At 43.5% G+C, this 22,052-nt stretch overlaps 1 protein-coding gene across 3 annotated transcripts in view; it reads left to right on the top strand.

Annotated features, from left to right (window-relative positions):
- The first annotated feature begins 218 nt into the window (after window positions 1–218).
- EPS15 (epidermal growth factor receptor pathway substrate 15) overlaps window positions 219–22,052 on the top strand; it is a 251,598-nt gene continuing 229,764 nt past the window's right edge. For all 3 annotated transcript variants that reach the window (XM_030207237.1, XM_030207236.1, XM_030207238.1), the window contains exon 1: window positions 219–383. In XM_030207237.1, coding sequence (XP_030063097.1) covers window positions 357–383 — 27 coding nt within the window. In that variant the 5' untranslated portion in view covers window positions 219–356. The remainder of the gene's footprint in view (window positions 384–22,052) is intronic.

The following is a 22,052-nucleotide window of genomic DNA, read 5'->3' as shown; positions in this document are numbered from 1 at the left end:
CCAGACCATGTTTTGCGGTGGAGGCGGGCGGCTCCCGTCGACTCCAGGCCGGGCGTCTTCCCCCCCCCCCCACTCCAGACCATGTTTTGCGGTGGAGGCGGGCGGCTCTGGACTCCAGGCCGGGCTTTGGAGGCTCCCGACTCCAGACCATGTTTTGCGGTGGAGGCGGGCGTCTCCCCCCCACTCCAGACCATGTTTTGCGGTGGAGGCGGGCGGCTCCGGCTCTCTCCTCGTTCCGGACCCCGGGTTTTGCGGCGGAAGAAGGAGGACTAGGAGGAGTAGTTAGTGAAGTTTAGTGAGCTGCTCGGTCGGTTCTGCCTCCGGCGTATGATGGGCTGAATGGGACGGCGGACAGCATGGCTGCCAAATTCTCTCTCACTCAGGTAACCCGCTTCTTTTTCACCTTTCGGCTCGGACCAGACTCTGCCGTTTTTGGCATGTATTGAAGGGGGCTGTCGGCCGGGTCTCGGTGTGACCTCGGTGCCGGGCGGAAAGTTGCTGGACGACGTGAGCGGACTTTTTTTTTTTTGTTGTCTCTTATCCCTTCGGGCTGAAGGTGCTTTTTTTTTGTCCGGCTTCAGCCCCGAGGCGGAACGTGTGTGTGGGGAGCCGGGACTCAGGCCTAGGTGACAGAGGCTGCGGGCGGGCGCTCGTCTCCGAGTGACACCGACTCTCGCTTCCCATTTTCTGGCCAGGAGGAGGTCACGTTTGGGCTGGTCTGACACGGGGTCCGGCAATACGTAGCGTGACCTACAAGGAATAGACTTTAAAAAAAATAGTTTGTGGAGTTTTTTTTAAAGTTTTTTGCAGTCTCGAGAACATTTGGGCTGCAGCTGTAGGAGCCAAAACTTCGTGGCTGCCTCGAGCACCTCTGTTGAACAGGGAGAGAGAGAAGGTACTTTCCATTGCGATCAGCAGCAGCCCTACAACTTTTGAGAAATCTGGCTCCTGTACCTGGAGCTCAAGGTCTTGCTTGCTGCAAAATGCGCCTGTCATTGCCAGCACAGGGGCACTTTCCAGAGGCATTTCCCCCCCCTTTTCTGAAATGGGTGTTTTACCTGCGAAAGGATTCCCTCTGGAAATGGCTCTCCCTCCTCGAGTGTATCAATAGAAATCAAACAAAATAAAACATGGAAAAGAAAATAAGATGATACCTTTTTTATTGGACATAACTTAATACATTTCTTGATTAGCTTTCGAAGGTTGCCCTTCTTCCTCAGATCGGAAATAAGCAAATGTGGTAGATGACAGTGTATATAAGTGAAAACATTCAAGCATTACTATGACAGTAAAATAGATACCATTGGAGATTCTACATGGAATGTTGCTACTATTGGAGATTCTACATGGAATGTTGCTATTCCACTAGCAACATTCCATGTAGAAGGCTGCGCAGGCTTCTGTTTCTGTGAGTCTGACGTCCTGCACGTCAGACTCACAGAAGCAGAAGCCTGCGCGGCCACATTGGTGATCCGCAAGGGCCGACTTCTACATGGAATGTTGCTAGTGGAATAGCAACATTCCATGTAGAATCTATAGAAATCAAACAAAATAAAACATGGAAAAGAAAATAAGATGATACCTTTTTTATTGGACATAACTTAATACATTTCTTGATTAGCTTTCGAAGGTTGCCCTTCTTCCTCAGATCGGAAATAAGCAAATGTGCTAGCTGACAGTGTATATAAGTGAAAACATTCAAGCATTACTATGACAGTAAAATAGATACTATTGGAGATTCTACATGGAATGTTGCTATTCCACTAGCAACATTCCATGTAGAAGGCTGCGCAGGCTTCTATTTCTGTGAGTCTGACGCCCTGCACGTACGTGCAGGACGTCAGACTCACAGAAGCAGAAGCCTGCGCGGCCACATTGGTGATCTACAAGGGCCGACTTCTACATGGAATGTTGCTAGTGGAATAGCAACATTCCATGTAGAATCAATAGAAATCAAACAAAATAAAACATGGAAAAGAAAATAAGATGATACCTTTTTTTATTGGACATAACTCAATACATTTCTTGAGTGTAAAGTGAAATATAACTGGCTCGCTGGGAGGGAGCACTCCCCTGGCAGGGGACGGGGTCCTGGAAAGGAAGTACTCATCAGGTTTGTTTTGAATTTGAAATGTGCATGTTTTTACGCCTGCGCTCATGTGGTGGTAAAAGTGTGTGTAGGTACTTCAGTACCCACGTTGTGAACGCCAGCTGTATTTTCAAAAGAGGACTTTGTAAATATTGTTCTTTAAACTTGAGTCCGTAGTCCTGCAGATGCCTTCACGTTCTTATCTATTTTTACATTCAAGGGCACTTTTACTTTTGACACCAAATTAAGTTTTCCTGGTTCCCTGTATGTGTAAGAGAAGTGTGAGAGGCAAGCTTGTTGACAGCAACGGGCTCTTTCTGGCAGTGCCTTAATTCTTCATTTGGTCTCAGACTTCCAAGTTTGTCTGTTTCACATCTTGTTTCTCCAGCCCTCCAACTTCCCATCCTTGGCTCGCCAACTAAGGGAGCTGTGGCAGAAATCACATGTTGGCCCTGATGCTAAAAACTCTGGCGCTGTACTAAAAACATCACCAGAGAAATACTGCTGGAACAGCACCCCAGAGCCACTCCCGAATGCTCAATGCTGATGAGATGCAAATTTAGGTGCGCTCATAGCGTTGAGCATCAGGGAGTTGTTTGGAAGTTAGGGGCAGGATGATGCCTTACTCATGCGCTGAAAAGTTGTGAGTTAAGTACAGCTTTTTAGCGCATGCTCAGGATGCCAGTTGTCACTGGGTCTGGTGGACCCCAGACCCCTACTCCCCCCTGATGGACCCCACACCCGAAAGACATGAGGTCCTTTTGTTCTGGTGGACCTGGTGCTGGCCAGGATCCCCCCCAGCAGTGCCTTCTCCCGTTCAACCCCCTCATACTTTGAAGAAGGAGGAGGAGCTAGGACTCCGCCTCCTGCTAGGCGGTCTTCAAAATGGGATGCACTGGGTGGGGCTTAACTACCATATAAGGGAGAACTCTTCAAGGTGTGAGGGGGTTGGGTTTAGGATGGGCATCGCTAGTCTGAGGAGGGGGGGAGGATTCCTGACCAGGGGTCACATTTGTCCACCAAGATTTGTTTTATTTTTTTGTTTTGGAGTGGGGTGGGGGATCTGGGGTCCACTGGACCACCAGGGCCTTTCACCACCAGCAGCACAGTCTCCCCTATTCCTCCCCTGTTGAACAGTCAGAACCCTAACGCCAGCTCTGAGCTGGTGTACAGTTTGCTGTGGGAGGAGCTTCCTTGTTTGGTGTGCTTCCCCACTGAGCATAGGGGAGAAACGCGGGAGACCCTCTTTTGCATGCATTTGCATGCTCATTGCATCCAGATTGAGCTTGTTGTTTGACACGCTCAGTCTGCTTTGAGCATTGGTCAGGAGCAAAAGCGGGTGCTAGTTCGGCGCAAATGGTCTTTAGCGCCCGCATTTGCTTCTGAGCATTGGGGCTGTGTTGTGGAACCATCATTTCCTTATAGCACTCCCTGCTGAGAAGATGTGTCCAGGGCTTAGAGGCTGACCGAAACAGCTTTTTTCAGTTTTGGTCAGGAACTGAAACTGTTACAGAAACTATGTGATCATTTTCAGCCAAAATCAAAACTGCAGTCAAAACAATCTGGTTCTGGTCAAAACAGAAACCTAAAGTTTGATTGTATGAATGTGAACCAACGAGGCCCACTGGTTCACATTCACACAGTTGGCTGTCTCAGTTGTCAGCCCTCTGCTAAACCCTCAGGAGATTATTATCCTCAAGTCCCAGGGACTGCAATCACAGGCTGACAACTGGGAGAGCCATTTTAACAAAGACTTCTCAACAAGTCAGGCATGTTTAGGTTCTCATGTTAATGTAGATGTAGTTAAATATCCTCTGAGACAGGACCTTTGTGAGAACCTGTTAAAAAAAAAAAGTCATGATTACCAGCTTTTTATGCTTACCCAAACTGTGCACATACAACAAGAGAAAGTAGCATTGAAGTGTTTCCTGTTGTATTTAGTTAAAGGACAAGCATGATATAGATTCTTACTAAAATAGGGTAAAGGAGTCCCAGACGTTGATTTACACTGCAGACATTATAGAAGCCTGATGCACAATCCAGAATAAAAAAAAACTACACAGATGTTACTGAATGTGAGGACTATATGCTCTGAAAAATTACAATCAAGAGCAATACATTTCTCAAACAATTTTCTAATATATAAACTTAATTTATTGTACTTGTCAAGCCTCTTAAGATTTGTTTAACTTTAAAGTCTTAATATCTTGAAGTATAACCTTGGCACACCAGTACACACATGAAGTCTCTATTATTTTCTGAAGTTTGTTTTATTGAATAAATCACAGATAATTTACTCACAGTCAGATGTTCAGAAGTGTTGCCCCAGGGCACAGAGACTCCGTAATTCTGAGAGCTGTTTCAGTGGTTGGAGGTAGAAATCTGAAGAGGGGCAGCTTTATTGCAGAGGTGAGAAATAGTTGAACAGATAGAAGTGGCTCAGAGCTGGGTGACTGAAGAGTGCGATATCTCCTTAGGAAGATATATTCAAGGTAAAAAAAAAACAAGTTAGTTCCAAGGAGTTTTAGCAGGACAAGTGCTGTCTGAAGCAAGATGGAGAATGCCTCATGGAGACAGAGACAGGGAGGTCAAGAAGGCTCACACAAGCCCAGGGAGGAGGAGGTAAAAACCAATTGGGACAGAGCCTGCCACCAGGTGGCGAGGGTGACCCTAGGGGACAGCCCTCGATTGGAGGGAAAGGTCATACCTGGCTGACCTCTCAGGACAGAGATAGTAAGAATGACCAGGAAATGATAGCAGGTAGACAAAGGAGCCAAGCTTGGCTGAGAAAGAGAAGAGGTCTAGGCAGCAGCACAACCAATGGTAACCGTTCTTATTCAGACAGGCAGGTGTGGCTGCATTGCCTGTGAACTACATTACACACAATGCATTGCGCACGCATCTTTGCAGTGAGAACTGCAGCAATGAAAGTCCTTAGAAATGAGAGTAACAGTAAAAGCATTAAACACATTTTAGGGTCACATTATAAACTAGTGCAAGGCTGTCAGAGGACAGAACAGTACTATCATTTCCCTACTAACACTATAAACTGTCCAGTACTTGTGTTTGAAAACAATCACTGCAGGTTCCTTTCTCATAGAATCTAGTTTCTGCAGACTATAAGTTTGATTAAAACTAGGGCACATTTTGGTTAACATTTTTATCGTGATTAATAGTGTGATTAAAGGTATTCTATCTTTTTTTTCTCCCACTGCAGCTCCTTGTGACTCTATTGTGGGCAAGTCACTTAACCCACCATTGCCCAGAGTCGCAAGGAGCTGCAGTGGGGAAAAATAAATATACCTTTAATCAAAATGCAGCTCTAAATTAAATAAAAAGTAATGAAAAGATAAAAACAAAATACAAATTGACAAGTTAAAGAATCAATTTAAAGCATGCAGAATAGCTATGAACAGCCTACATCAGAAATGCAGTCCTAATTAAAATGTTGCATCTTCATTATATCCAACAGAGCCTGTAAATTCTTTAGAATCGCCCACATAGTATCTAAGTCTGAATATATATATATAATAATTAAAATAATGAAAGACCATATTTTATCTCCAAGCAAACACACAAGAATGCAAAGAGCAGCTCTCCTCCCTCCCCCCCCCCCCCAGGCTACCTTACAGTCTCTTTTGGGACCCTCCAGTCGCTCTTGCCCATGTCAACTCTCAAAATGGCTGCCATAACCTCTTGTGGCAGTCTTACAAGATTGCCACTAGAGATCATGGCAGCCATTTTGAGAGTAGATCTGTCATGGGCAAGAGTGACTGGGGAGCAGTGATTGTAAGATAGGCCTGAGGGGGGGGGGGGGGTCTCTACAGATGGGCAAGGGGGAAAGTCAACTTCTGTTTGGAGGGGAGAGAGGGAGATAAAAAGAACAAGATACAAATTTTCAACTTCCACTGAAAACATTGTCAGTTTTGGCCAAAACCGAAACCACAGCTGTAGCTTTTTGGCCAAACCCAAAACAATGCAGAAAACCGATTTGAGGCCAGTTTTGGCACCGAAACCGAAATTCAGTTGGTCTCTACTGCAGGACAGGGCAGGATGTCTCAAAACAGAATGTTAAAGTTTAAACTACTAGAAGGGGGGGGGGGGGGGGATTCAGCAGTGCCTTTTTTCCTTCTAGCCTGTTTTCTGAATGGATGGAGGTTTATGAGAGCGCCGTGTCTGAGTGTGTTAATATCTTGCCTAAACAGATTTTGGGGCTCATTTTCAAAGCACTAAGACTTACAAAATTCCGTAGGTTTCTATGGGGCTCATTTTCAGAAGAGAAAAATGGCACAAAAGGTGGATGGACGTATTTCTTGCAGAAAACGCCCAAAGCATATAATCAAACAAAATTAAAAAAAAACTGTCCAAATCGCTAGTATGTTTAGATCAGGACGTCTCCAGAGGGAGTGTTTCAGGCGTGACATGGGCAGTCTTATAGAATGAACATCTTCAGCCCATAATGGATAGCAAAATGTTTTCCCAGTGGCAGGAAGAAAAATATATGGCATTAGACCTGATATTAAAGCATCTAGGGTAAGAGGAAAGTTGTCTTTAGACCCATTTGTGAATTTATGGAGTTGGAGAGTGAAAAGTGCTAGTTTGACAGAAAGTTGAAAGTTGCTGAGTGCTGTATTACCATTTGTCTGTTTGCCCTAGTCTGAACCTTGACACACTTACATTCCCTGACTTGCTGCCTCTGTGTCTGACCTGTTATGCCACCCAGAACTACCCCTTTCTCTGTAACTCATCCGGTCTGACCCCAAGCCCACACACCTCCCATTATATCCCCTTACCTCTGTTTATTTTTGTTGCTTTGTCCTGTGTGCTGCTGCTGTTAGTGCAAGGACTGTTGATTGCTTGTGTGTGAGAATTGTAAGTTGCTGCTGGGAGAGAGGGTGCTTAGAGGGTGTGGCACGAATGCTGATGCTGAGAGAGTGATTGCAGTGTGCTGCAACCTATATTCAGTAGGGCCAGACCTGGGGCCTCTCACCCTCTACAGGTCCATCAGCATATTCTAGGAGTGGGGTGGGGTTCGTTCAGTAACCATTATGGCTCTTCATCCTGCAGGCGGCTGTGGCCTGCTGCCTACACTATTCCCCTGACCTGTTGTGTGCAGGCCCCACTGTAAAGCCCACCTCTTCAATGTCGCTTTCGGCACCTAACCATTATTCATCTATTCAGGAAATCTAGACTGCCCCAATTTGATTGACTGCACTTTTTTGTCCTTTAGATTGTAAGCTCCTTCGAGCAGGGACTGTCCTCTGTGTTAAATTGTACAGCGCTGCGTAACCCTGGTAGCGCTTTATAAATGTTTAGTAGTAGCTCCTATGGCAAACTCCCCTGCTATGTAGTACCTGACTGGTTGATATTGTGGTAAAATAAACATGTGACATGTATATACCCCCTCCCCAAAGTTGTTCATGGTCTACTTCCCTTTCCTCCTCTCCAAAGTATACCGTTGCTGTAAAAAATGTAAATGTGTACATACAAAACAGCTGTTTGTGTTTCTTGGCTAGCCCTCAACCATGTTACCTGTGGGTAGTGAAGCATATGGAACGCTGTAAAATATAGTCTAGGCATTGCCTATGCATATCTGCTGGTCGCTACCAGTGCGCGACAACATGCCTTTACTATGTGCAGCTCTATACTGTGTGTCAAAAGGGTGTGGGGCTGCAGGGTTATGGGGGTTTAAAAACGAAGCTGGTCTCTTGATGCAAGCTGTAAAGAACAGACAGGGAAAACCTTCAAGCAGACTAATTGTGGCCCATGGCAGTACATATGTAGCTAGATCTGGGCCAAGCAGGGCACCTATAAACATAGAACTTTTAGCAGGGGACATCTGTGATGTGACCCAGGTTTCAGCCCCCAGCATGGATTTGGACTTGGGGAACCGCACGCCAGTTTTCCACTAATGCTTCTGTCACAGACCTTGCAGCCCTGTCAACCCCAGCATTCACCCACAACACATCTGGTGGAAGCAAAGGTATATTAGAAAGAGCTGATAAGGGTGCACATAGTTACAGAGTTCAAGGCTGAGGTAGGTGGACAGTGTAGGCTATACTGTGACCTGCTTTATATTGTTTTGTCCTGGTCACTGTACCAACTTTAAGGGATCATCTCCCTTAAAGACTCAACATTCCAGATAGTTTTCTAATCCCCAGGGCAACACTGGCTGAGCTGATGGGTGTAGTTTTATGAAGCCAGATATTTGCTGGCTGGGTCTCCTGTTGTTGATCTGGGCCAGGGGTCTGTTTGGAGACAAATGTGCATGCAGTGGCAACTTTTCCTGCACATGTCTCGCTGACGGGTGTCTTGCCCATCTCGCCAGCATGAGGTGCTGGCCTACCGCTAGGACCTGGCAGGCCAATATCTGGCTTCTAGCATGTTCTTGGGAAAGGCCCAATTTCCTGAAGGCCTACAGCCAGGACCTGGAGCAAGGGGGTGGTAAGGGAGACTGCAGGCCTCTGTCTTTCCTCCCCCGCACCCAGTGTTCTGCTGTCTCCCTTTCCCAGGGCATTCTAACCATCAGCTTTTCATATCAGGGTATCTACACATATTGGACAAAAGAGAGACACAGACCTTTCTATGCAAAACGATATAAATTTGTGAACATTTTCAAAAACGCCAAAATACACCGAAAAAGAAACATTGGGAGAAAGGGTAGGGTCCATACTCCTCATTGAGTAAGCCTGCGCTCCTCTGTATGGTCCATACTCCTCATTGAGGATGCCTGCACTCCTCTGCCTGTTTCTGCATTAGTATCAGCATTTGTGCCAGGATGTGGCACTGGGCCTGCAGCTCCTGCAGCATGCTTGTCTGCGTTGCAGGAGCTGCAGATGGGGGTCATCCTGGTTGGGGGCAAAGGTTGGAGCCCTTATCTCCCAAGCTGTGGCTTCCAGCAGAGGGGGGGCACCGAGGTTCCTCCGGCTCCCACTCCAGTGGGAGCATGTCCCTCCCAACTGGCCTCCCCCTCTTGCTCCTTCAGCTTGGGGTAGGGGATGGGCAACTCCCACTCCCCTGGGTCTTCCTGAACCTTTTCGTGTGTCCAAGGCAGCAGGCTGGCTCATAGTAGAGATCAGGACATTCTAGAAAGCTTGCATAGTGGTGTAGCTGGCTGTTGGGAGACAGGGGCAACTGGGATTACCTGGGGGACATGTCTGAGGTGTGGTACCAGTGAGATGATATAGCAGGGAAGTCTGGAAGCAATGGCATCAGACAGATTAGTCCTGTTATAGGGTGGTCTGGCTATGTCCACGCTGGATAGGTTTTTGACCCCACTGGAGGGCCCTGGGTGGGCAGGCACTGGCTGGGAGGTAGTGTGAAAATGCACTGTTGGACATATGGGGCTATCGTTTCTATTGTCGTCAGGGATGTGTGTAACCATGCCTATGGGTCCAAGAGATGGCAGGGGAGGCTGCTGTAGCCAACGCTTCATCTGGCTACCTCTGCTGAGGCCCTTTCCCCTCAGGAGAATGCTGGTTCTTTGCATCAGGGTGGGAAACATACACATAGGTGGGAGGTCATATAGTGGGGGTTGTGGGTGCACCATGATATGGGAATTTCTGGGTCCCTGAGCTTAGGGCACCATAAGGACCTTTGGACTTGACACTGGCATACCCAATGAGTGCAGTTTAGGGAGCATGAGATAGCTTAAATTTGGGTCCGGGGGTCAGCTGATGCTGTGAGGGCCCTGTGTGGTTTGTACTGCCCTCCTTGAATACTCCTTTGTCAGATGGGTGTTTGGTGTAGGGGTGTTTTTTTTTTTTTTGTTACATTTGTACCCCGCGCTTTCCCATTCATGGCAGGCTCAATGCGGCTTACATGGGGCAATGGAGGGTTAAGTGACTTGCCCAGAGTCACAAGGAGCTGCCTGTGCCTGAAGTGGGAATCGAACTTGGTTCCTCAGTTCCCCAGGACCAAAGTCCACCACCCTAACCACTAGGCCGCTCCTCCACTCCATTAGGCCTGTGTTCCCTGAATGCAGGAGTCATGGGTTTGTTTCCCACTGTGGGTGTTTATGGTAAATATTGCCCTGATGTGCTAGGTAGGTGTGTGTACCACATGAGACCTTTTGTATTGGTGGAGGGTGAGAAGAGGGGGAATGGGACTTGATATACTGCCTTTCTGTGGTTTTTGCAACTATATTCAAAGCGGTTTATAAAGTGTATACAGGTACTTATTTGTACCTGGGGCAATGGAGATTTAAGTGACTTGCCCAGAGTCACAAAGAGCTGCAAACCCAATTCCCCAGGATCAACGTCTGATGTACTAACCACTAGGCTGCTCCTCCACTTCCCCTTCCTTTCTCTGTCATCTGATAGGTTGTGGGTTGGGTGCAACACATATGAGGTTTGTGCTCAGCCCTTGATTGGGGACAGAGGTGTTATAGGGATGCTTTGTTTTTGGTACTTACTTTGGCATAGGAGGCGCTCCCACATGCACCAGACATGCTGGTACCGGTGTCAGAGCGACTCCACCTTTCTGTATGATCCAAACCACATGCAACACATAAGCTGGTACAGATAAGGTTCAGATGATTAGCTTTCTTGCCTTCCCATACATACATTATTATGTATGGTAAACCACAACGTACTACTAAGACTCCTTGGCCACTTTGGGATCAAGGGTTTTTTAGCCACCAGAACATACCAAGTAAAATCAAATTCAAACATATCACCACAGTGGAAAGCAAGCCTGTGGAGTACCCCAAGGATCACCACTATCACCAATACTCTTCAACGTAATGATGAAACATAATGATGATCCCGCTGGCAAAGTCCCTATCCAATCGAGACCTTAACCCTGCACATCTATGCAGGTGACGTAACAATCTACATTCCCTTCAGACATGACCTAACAGAAATAACCAAAGAGATCAATGACGGCTTGAACTTCATGGACTCTTGGGCCAGTTCATTCCAACTGAAACTGAACACTGAAAAAACACACTGCCTCATCCTCTCATCCCAACATAACAAGTACAAACCCACAACCATAAACACCCCAGGTCACACTCTCCCTATCTCAGACAGCCTAAAAATACTTGGAGTCACAATCGACTGCAACCTTACCCTTGAGAGCCAAGTAAACTCCGTAATAAAGAAAATGTTCTACTCCATGTGGAAACTCAAACGACTAAAGCCTTTCTTCCCGAGAGAAATTTTTTGAAATATCATACAATCAATGGGCCTAAGCCATGCAGATTACTGCAATGGAATCTATGTGGGATGCAAAGAACAACTCACAAAAAAAAATCCAGACAGCCCAAAATACAGCAGCCAGTCTAATATTTGGTAGAACACGATTCGAAAATGCCAAACCCCTCCGAGAAAAACTGCACTGGCTCCCAATCAAAGAACGGATCATCTTCAAAATCTGCACTCTGGTCCACAAAATTGGCGTAGTCCCAGCATACGTGATAGATCTTATAGATCTACCAGTAAGAAACAGAATCGGATCGTCACGATCATACCTAAACCTACACTACCCGAATTGCAAAGGACTGAAATACAAAACAACTTATGCATCCGGCTTCTCCTACATAAGCACACAACTATGGAATGGCCTCCCAAAAGCTGTGAAATCAATCCATGACCACCTGAACTTCAGGAAATCACTAAAAACCAACCTCTTCAAAAAGGCCTACCCCAACGATCCTACATAAACCTCTTCACCCAGCAACACAGCATGACTGATGATCGTACTGGACAATACACAATCTTCATCCCTTCCGACCCTCCACATGTATTTATTTATTTTTATTTATTGCATTTGTACCCCACATTTTCCCACCTATTTATGTACCTCATTCGATCACTATACAACCTTGTATTTGTTATCAACCGACTGGGCAAACGCCTTGATGTTACTATGTAAGCCACATTGAGCCTGCAAATAGGAGGGAAAATGTGGGGTACAAATGTAACAAATGTTTTCATACCAGTTGTACAATGGTCATTGCATAGACTGTGACAGATGGCAAAGGGGGGGGGGGGAAGACTGTGACATATGGCAATGGGGGGGTGGGGTTGGGTTGGGCCCTGATGGTGGGTTGTGTTACATGGACACAGGTTTTATTTATGGCATTTCTATCCCACATTAGCTCATGTGGAACTCAGGTTTAATGTGGCTTACAATATAAACTAAATAAATTAGAGTTACATTTAAAGAATACATCCTAAAAATATTCTATAGGAAGTGATAGGGGCAAATTCAGTGGGCCATCAGGAAGGGAACTAAATAATATTCAGCATTGAGTTCTAACATTGTTGAAGATTGAGCTAAAGAAGTAAGTTTCTTAATAAATTACGAAATAACCCATAATCACTAGTATATCTAATTTGTTTAGGAAGAGAATTCCAAATTTTGTTGCATTGATAAGAAAAGTTAACATTGTGGATTGTTTTGTAAAATATATTTCTGCAACTGGGGAAATGTAAAATGAGAGAGTCTCTGAATGACACAGAAGCATTGTGTGGATGTAAATCAATGAGTTCATTCATATAGGAAGGTGATGTATCAAATACAATTTGATGAACCAATGCACATAACTTGAATGAAATTCTGCACTTTATTGGTAACCAGTGTATATTATGAAGGAGTGGGGTGGCTTTAGCAAAGCGCTGTGATTTACAGATTAGACGAGCAGCCATGTTTTGAACAGTTTGTAGTTTTTTAAGAAGGCCGCATTTAATTCCAGCATAGATGGCATTACAGTAGTCGATTTTTGTTAGAACAAGAGATTGGTTGTAGTTCAGTATGTGAGCTGAGGTGGTCTTGGGGACAAGGGGTGGCATGTTGGTCTTTTTGTGCAGCATGTGTAGTATTGCGGGGATGTAGGGATGGGCAGTGGGGTAAAGATGGTGTGCATGTGGCCATATGGCTGTATTTTAGGGAGCTGCTGTCAACATTCCCATCAATATGTAGGTGGGGGCCAGGATAAGGGGGGAAGGGGTGTAGGTCTCTTCTGCCCCTCATTATAGCTTGGCCTGGTAGTTTGGGAGGTGCCCATAATTTAGGGACACTGGATGATTTCAGCAATGCTTCAATTCTTTATTTCTCTATTGGTTCATTTAGAAACATGATTCCTGCTGAATGGGGAGACTGCAACACACTGCATTTATGAGACAGCACGCAGTAACATGTATTGCAGCCTGTGCACAGTACATGAATGGTCCTGTGATCCTGGGGGCGATGCTGGACACATACCATGCCAGGGTGTCCCTAATCTGTCTCCAGGCTTTCAGGGAAGACAGTTCCAGGGGCAGGTGGTGGTGGTATTTAAATAGAAGTGGTACAGGAGGACTAGGAGCTATCTCCTTTGCCGAATAATTCAACTCTCTATAGAGGAACATCTTTACACAGTGTTAGACGTATCTCCCCATGCAGAGCTATATATACATGTGTTGCATGTTGTGGGAACATCTTGAAGCTGATGCTGACATTTTCAGTAGTACGTTTTACGTGGTGTATTTTCCAACAGTGGAGATACTTTCTGCCCTTCTTTGAAGATGTACTAATTGAAGATGTATATTTAGAGATTTTGAATCTCTCAAAATGCTTAGGTTTTTTATTATATACAACTTTGGACGTTTTGCGATAAATGTTTCTGGTCCCATTTAGATGTTATATTGAAAATGCCCCTCTGTGTAACTTTGTAAGTCTTTGAAAATATGCCTCTTTGTGTTTAGTATCTTAATATCACATTTGAAGGGTGTTGTGCAAAAAAACAAACAAAACTGTAAGACCACTTTAGGGACAGATTTTCTTATTGATTCTTTCATAGGGCTGTTAATGATCTACTTAATTATTTTTCCTGAAAACATGTCAAGACCTTGTATTAACTATTGCAAAATTTTATTTTTTGGCTTTATGCAAAATCCTGTCAAGTCCACAAAACATACTCCCACAGTAAAAGAGAGGAAAAAATGAAAAATTGTATTACATCCCACAAGTAGTACTTAACAACTTGTTTGTGCAACAACCTGTTATATCCATTCACCTTTAGCAGCCAGCTGCAGCTTTGTGGTGTCCCGTTGTTGTCTGACATCTTCACTTTTAGCTGCAATGCCCAAAAACAAAAGATTGCTTTGCCTCGCAGTGCTAAATGATCAGCTAAGCTGGCGTATGCGCACATGCTTAATGAAGCATGGGTCCAAACACACATTACTTTACAAAACTATCACTACAAATTAAATTGACCTAAATTGGCTTTAGTAGTAGTTAGCAGATAGAAAAAATATTGGTCATGTGAAGTGGTTAGGAAATTAGTCTTTATTGCGCATCACACTGTATAAAATCCAACACACAATTTCTAGAGCACACAAAAATCTTATTCTGAAAAGTTTCACAGGTGCTTGGACCAATTCAAACCATTATTAAACAATATTTAGAGGAGAAAATACATTAAGAAGTAGTTTTCACATTGTTTTTGTTATTCTGACATTGATTTGATGATATGTAACGAAGTTAACAATAAAAATATAACCTGTGAAAGATGGCATTCACAGGAAAAAATCTAAATAGAAAAACTGCGTTTGTCAAAAATTAGATTTTACTGCTACTAATCATTTCTATAGCACTGATTTTGGGTTTTTGTGTAATGCCCTTCATTTTCAGCGCATGTCAGGGGTTCTGAATGAATTCTGACAAATATATCTATATCTATATCTATATATATACATTGGTTGAAGTATACTTGTGAATTTTTGTCTTTTTGGAATTCTTGAAAAGGACCTTGAGAGAGTTCACTACACAAAAAGGCAAGAATGGATTTAAGTAAGAGTTGTATAAGGTGTGGGATAAGCAGGATAATTTTATTTTCAAATCGGCAGAATATAAATCTTATTATTTTTTATTTCCAACTTGCAAATTCTTATATGGCAAGAAAATAACCAACTGTTCAAACAAAACAACTATTCAAGCAGACTTTTATGTAGAAATCTTTTTTATTAGCGTTATTATTCAGATAACATAACGGGATCTAACATCTTACGCTCTCTCCACTGCTGGGCCGTAGGATAACTGCAGGAGAGCCATTCCGCCAGGATGACTTGCTTTGCTACTATAGTGTCCTTCAGCACAAATCTTTTAAATCCACTTGGCGATGAAGGGCCCAGGGCTGGATGTCCAAACAAAAGTGCTGGGTCATAATGCCACCCCAAGGTCCACATTTTGGACACTTGTGATATTTTCTTCCAAAAAGGAGATACGCCCGGACACGGCCAAAACGTGTGTCCTAATGTCACTCCTGATCCACACTTTGGGCATGACCCCCATGGAGATAGTCCCATGTGGAGCGCTCTACGTGGAGATATATACACTTGCAAGTGCAACCAGGGCTGTGGAGTCGATACAAAAATACTCCGACTCCTCAGTTTATGGTACCTCCGACTCCTCAGTTTTTAATATGTATTTTTTTTGCATGTTGACTGAAAGAGTGCAGCATGCAAGGCTGCATGTTAATGTTTGGGTTTAAAATCTATGTCATTGTGACTTTTTATTTTATTTATTAAAGAAACTATAAATGTTCATTAATCCTAAAGTTTAAACAAAAACACACACACAAAAAAACAAGGTTATGTTTATTGTTTTTTTATCAAGTATAAAGTCATCATAGCATTAGCAAGTATAAAAATCTGGAACAACCACATCCTTTGGAAATTCTAGAACAACATCCTTTGGAAATTAGAACAAAATCAAAGTTAACCTACATAAACCAAAAACATTTGGAAAACCTAAAACAACTTATATATTATTTAAACTTGGCATATATAGCTGTAGAATAGCTGTTAAACATAATCCAAAATTAACTAATATATTGTTCTTAGAAACAGAATTGCTTCTGCCAGATCCTCCTTCATAGAAGCCCTTAAATCTGATTTGATTATTTTCAGTGCTGAAAACAGCCTTTCAACACTGACTTGGGTGGGTGGCATTGCTGTTACGGTTCTAGCTGCATCACTGACAATCTCTGGATAAACAATGATGGCTTCTTCTATAGTCAGTTTTGATGAGCGGTCAAACTTTTCCACTTCTTTTAATCCTTTAAAAAACTCTTGCATGAATTTCTTTATATGGACATTTACAGGTTGCTTTTCCATGCTTAACCGACATCGCTTTGCTTTTGAAGCTTCCATTTTGTCCAAATAAGCTTGAAAATTCTCTTCTTCATTTGAAGAGGATGAACCTGAGTTACCATTACCACCAGTATTTATAGCTTTAGCTTCATCCAGTGGTTTATGAGTTTCAGGTAGCAACCCTTTCATGCGAACTGCTATGTCATAGAGTGCCTGGTTTCCTGTAGCAATTTGGTCACTGCTCAACAAAATTCGGCTCATTGGATCAACATAAATAGCAGCTAAGAGAATTTGATTATCCAGCAAGAGCTCCTCTCTTTTCCTCATTGAAGATTCCAGGGCTGTGGAGTCGGAGTCGGCAGCAATTTTGGGTACATTGAGTCGGAGTTGAGTCGGCAAAAATGTACCGACTCCAACTCCTCATACATTTGAATAAAGTACTTCTCTGCTGTGAATAAAGCTTAGTACCTAGTTGTTTCACTAGTGTGAAGTCCAGCTGAACTATTTTGCTGGAGAGCTTCCCTCTGCTCAGTCTCCCTTTGCATTTACTGACCTGCTGTAGAGCACCTCCTCTCTGACCCCACAGTGAACTTAAGCTCCAAGAGAAGATCATTCAGCGCACACAGATAAGGCAGCAGAGAGACTCCACCCAACTTCCTCTCTCTCTGTAAGAAGAGCTTTATATTTTAGTGGAAGTGGCACACCATTCACAATGGCAAAAAGAATGTCAGGAAACATGACAAAGTCTGCTGTTTATGAACACTTTACAATATCAACAGATGGGAAACATTATGTATGTCAATGTATTATAGAAGATGATGATGGTGAAAAAGCATGTGATGCAAAAATTAGCAGTTTCAGTGGTTATGAAAAAAATGCACCTACAAGAGCATCAAATTTAAAAAGACACTTGCAGCGTTTCCATCCTAAAGTGTTAGAAGCTGTGAATGAGAAAGATAGCAATGAAAACATTCCATCTACTTCAGGGTCAATAAAAGATCAGAAATCTACTGGAGGCCAGACACAACTATCAAGATTTTTTACAGCTGACAAAGTTACTATAACAATGACACCAGAAAAATTCAAAAACCACATCATTGAAATGGCAGTAAAAGAATAGTATACCACTATCTTTTTTTTCACAACCAGCCTTTTTAGGCTTAAATGGAGAAATGGCTAAAAAGCTTGGAGTTTCTCTGGAACGAGAAAGTATAAGGAAACTTATACTTGAAGAGGCCAAATGTAAGAAGGAAGAACTAAGAAAAAGTCTGAAGGGACGTTTTGTCTTTATTAAAATGGATGCATGCACACTTCACAGAGTCAATTATTTTGCAATTAATGTTAGATTTGCTGATGAAAACAAAAAAACAATAACCCGGACATTAGGAGTAAAGGACACTCAGGCACATCATACCAGTGAGTATCTGCAGAAGTTACTGGAAGGTGTTTTAGAAGATTTTGAAATTAAAAAGGAACACATTCTATGTATTATAACTGATAATGCTTCAAATATGTTAAGCACAATTGAAAAAATGAAGGAAGTTGATGAAGAAAGCAGCATACAAATATCAGAAGATGACAGTTCTGCAATTCAAGAAAGCTGTGAAAGTTTGGATGATATTGCTGAAGAAGCATCTAAGCTTATTACCATTCAACATATGCATTGTGCTGTTCATACTCTGCAACTAGCAATAAGAGATGGATTGAAGGATCGTCATGCGGCTACACTAATTAGCAATTTGAAGCAAGTAGCTGTTGCAGCCAGGATCCCTAAAACAGATGATATTCTGAAGAGACGTGCTGGAAAAGGAGCCATTTTGGATCAAGCAATGCGCTGGGGAAGCACTTACTTGATGATAAAGCGTTTGCTTGAACTAAAAGACTTTCTTGAAGAACTGGACAATGTAAATGTTTCATTAAAAAAAAACCAGTGGGCTCAAGTTACAGAATTAGGCTACTTTCTTACCCTTTTGCTGTTACCAAGAAGCTGCAATATGAAGATTTAACACCAGGTAAATTCTTCTTGGAATGGAAAGGCTTGATATATAACCTTAACAAAAGTGGGGTTCCGGCCTTCCCCCTTCTGCCGCATATAAAGAGGTGAAATAGGTAGTGAATATTTGTGTTATCTCCTCCTTGCTGTTAGTTATCGTACCAGCAGGATCCCTCAGGGCTGCTGCCGTCCTAGTCCATCCCCAGTTCTTCAGCACTCTAGCAAGCAAGTGGCCAGGCTGATTCCCATAATGTTGTAGTTTATATTTCCGATAAAGAATGGAGTGAGACTCTGTCATGTAATAGAGTATTGAGCGCTACTTGTGTGATCTGAAGAGTTTCATGGGTTTTGCGAGTGGGTTGTCTAATGTGAGCTTGTTTTGCCTTTTTCAACTGGTCTTCTAGATGCAATATGCTAGCCGCTAAGCGTTTTTTCCTTGCACCCACGTAAGCTATTATGTCTCCCTGTAATACTGCCTTAGAGGCCATCTGAAACAGTATTTACTGATCTTCGTGGACTGCATTGTTAAGAGCATAATTGTGCCATTTGTTTGGAACATATTTCTGGAAATGTGGATCCTTGTGTAAGTAAGCGGGGTATCTCCAACCTGGACCTCCCCCCGGTCAGCTATGGTCTCCAGATCTATCCATACTGGAGCGTGGTCTGAGATCTCTTCAGGGCCTATTGTCAGAGATTGAACAGCTGTAAAAAGCAAGCGCTCTACTAGAATATAGTCTAGTCTAGCTTGTGTCCCATGTGCTCTAGAGCAGTGGGTATAGTCCCGCTTGTTTGGGTGCAAGGCCTGCCATGTATCTATTAAGTTTAGTGACCTGGGGAACATAGTAAAGGTGTCTGTCCGATATCCTTTGTAATGTGGGGAGGCCGGGTTAGAACAATCTAATAAGGGATCCGATCCCAGGACCACCAAGCGTTGCCCATTACATTTTAAATATGAGCTAATTAAACTCTGGAAAAAAACTGGGATCGTGCTGATTAGGACCATATAAAACTAACAGAAGAAATTCTATACCCTGAAGCCACAGGCAAAGTAGTATATAATTACCTTGTGTTCCCTTCTCTATCAGGGATGCTTTATATGGAGTGCCTTTTCGAATAAGAGCGCTACCCCCCCTTTCTACCCTGTGGAGAGGATGCATGTATTTCTTTTACCCAGGATCGCTGCAACTTCATATGCTCTAAATCCGTGAGACGGGTTTCTTGTGAACAGGCTATATCGATCTGGTGTCTGTTAAGGGCAGAGAGAATTTTAGAACGCTTTATTGGTGACATTATACCCCCCACATTCCACGAAGCTATTCGAATTGGCATTTTTGGGGTTTATCAGAGTAAATATTCAGTAAACTTTCCCCTGTTTGTGTGGCCCGGGCTTCGCCTCTACCCATCTTTATCCATAACCTACTGTGTAACAAATTCCGGTATCCTTCCTGCTTAAACTCAATTAACCCTGCGTTCCTTAACTGGTTAGATTCCCTCTGTTCCCCACATGATCGTCTCTTTGTTCCATTCCACTCTTTCCCCATCAAAGCGTCTCTACTTTTACCCCCAGGAATTCAAAATATATTATTATTTATTACATTTGTACCCCACATTATCCCACCTATTTGCAGGCTCAATGTGGCTTTCAGAGTGTAGTTATGACATAGTCATGACAGGATCTTGTATACAGGCACGGAAATATTACAACTTCTCTGTTCTCCCCCCTTCCCACTCAACCATTCATTGCCCACTAAAACACCCCAAACTCCCCCAATCCATTCACCCAGATTAGTTATCTGGGAGAGAAGAGATCTTTAAGGATGCAAGAGACCCCCGACCCCCAGCCATCATCATACAAAATGCTCTTACTCCATTAACATATTCATTAAAACAAAAGCTCCCAATTGAAATCTGTATTATACCTATATCAGGCAACATCTGTTTGTCCTTTCTCAGCCAGGAAGGCTCTCACTTCAGATACAAGTTTAAAACTGTGCCACTGATCCTGCAATAAGATTCTCAGTATAAATTTAATGCCTTTCCTTATGAGAGTTGTACACAGCGGGTGGAACTGTCGACGCTGCTCTTGCACTGTTGGTGAAAAATCTTGGAAAATCAGAATTCATTGATCCTCATATCGTAAATTCTCTTTTCAGACGAAATCCCTGAAGAATTTCTATTTTATATTTATAGTTGAGAATTTTTGCTATAACAACTCTTGGTCGCCCAAGATTCTCCATCTTATGCCCCATGCGAGGGGCCCGCCGAGTCCTTCGGCGCCAGCTCTTTTGCTAACCAATTTTCAAGCCATGCAGATAGATTTAAGTCTGGCACCCATTCTGAGAGCTCCACAATTCTTACATTATTTCATCTTGAGCAGTTTTCTAAATCTTCTAACTTGTAAGAAAGATCCGACACTTGTTTATTAAGGCGAGCAAGATCTGGGGGTCTTCTAATGCCGACATTCTTGTTTCCAAGTCACTAGTTCTAATGGCTAAACCATCTAGCCCCGTCTGAAAACTGTCAAATTTTTGGGAGAGCGCTTCTCAGTGTGACTCTTAACGCTTTCTCCACTGCCGATGTTAGTTGCAAAAGCTGCGTATCTGAAAATGCTGTACTTGCTGCTGGCGTGCCCTCCACCATCTTGAGGTCCCTGCCCCCCCGGTTTGATCCTCTCCTTTTTTGCTACTTTTTGTGTCATTATCACTGGAGATTTGTCTAAAAATCTGTCCAGGTTCCACTCTGCTGATATTATCAGTTGAGCAATAATCTTCGAGAATGCGCTAAAAGTGGCTCTGTGAGGGGCGCGGGTCTCAGAGCTGCAACTCTAGGCTGCCTTCCTGCTCACTGCATCACGAGATCTCCTTCAAGCAGACTTTTGAATTCTTTAAAATTTGTAGTGAGTTCTAAACAAGTTAAGACATTGCATTCAATTTATATTTTCCCCTTCCCTTCTTTATACATCCCTCTACAATACTTCAAACGTAGTACCACCAGATTCCTGGATCTAGAGGGTTTCCTTACACTAGATCAAAATATGACATGATCATTATAAGCCCAAACTGAAGGACCACACTCATTGTTTGATCGATTGACATCAGTAAGTCAGTATCCAGCTATATGCCCTATGAGGCAAGCTGACCACATAGGTTCCCATATACTACCCCACCATAGTGGCATATAGCAAATTATGCCTTCCTTGTCATCAAGCAGATGAAGCCATTATGTATGGGTTATGTCCATCAACCAGCAGGGGAGATAGAGAGCACTCAAACTTTCACAGTGCCCTCTTGGCCAGCTAGCTCCACTGCCTCTTCAGTATTCTCTATCTCCCCTAGCAGGGTGGCTGCAGCTTGTTCGAGCTCCAGAAAAATCTGGTTCCTGGCTTGCCAGTTGTTAACCGGGGTGTTGGAGGCTATAGCAGCCTCACTTTAAAGACACATAGGTTAGCCCTTCCCCTGCCTTACCCATACCTCTGTGGATGTGGACATATTGCCTTGCTTTCCCTGTCCTTACCCACCAACAGTGGATGCAGGCATATAGGTTCGCCCTTTCCCTGCCTTTCCCACTCATCTGAGCCTCCGGAGTCTTCAATACCTCTGCTTTCCTCACAGCTTTAAAAAAAAAAAAAAAGTTGCGTCGCGTTTTTAAACGCAGAGACGCTGGAACAGAGGTTTTTGACCTGATTTTCAGCAGGATCGTAGTTGTACACTAGATCCTTTGAGGTAAGAGTGTTTTCCAACTCCTCCGGGGTGGGCCCGCGATCGGGGCGATTTTGGCGCGAAACCGCCATTTTGGATTTTACCGCCGTTTTTTCGGCGATGGCTGCGGACAATGTAAAGCGCTGTTCCACTTGTGGTAAGCGCAAATCAGCAGCAGGGCTCTGTAAATCGTG

The sequence above is a fragment of the Microcaecilia unicolor genome, chromosome 6, assembly GCF_901765095.1.
Source record: "Microcaecilia unicolor chromosome 6, aMicUni1.1, whole genome shotgun sequence".
NCBI classification, from domain to species: Eukaryota; Metazoa; Chordata; class Amphibia; order Gymnophiona; family Siphonopidae; genus Microcaecilia; species Microcaecilia unicolor.
This window is presented reverse-complemented; position numbering and strand designations above follow the sequence as displayed.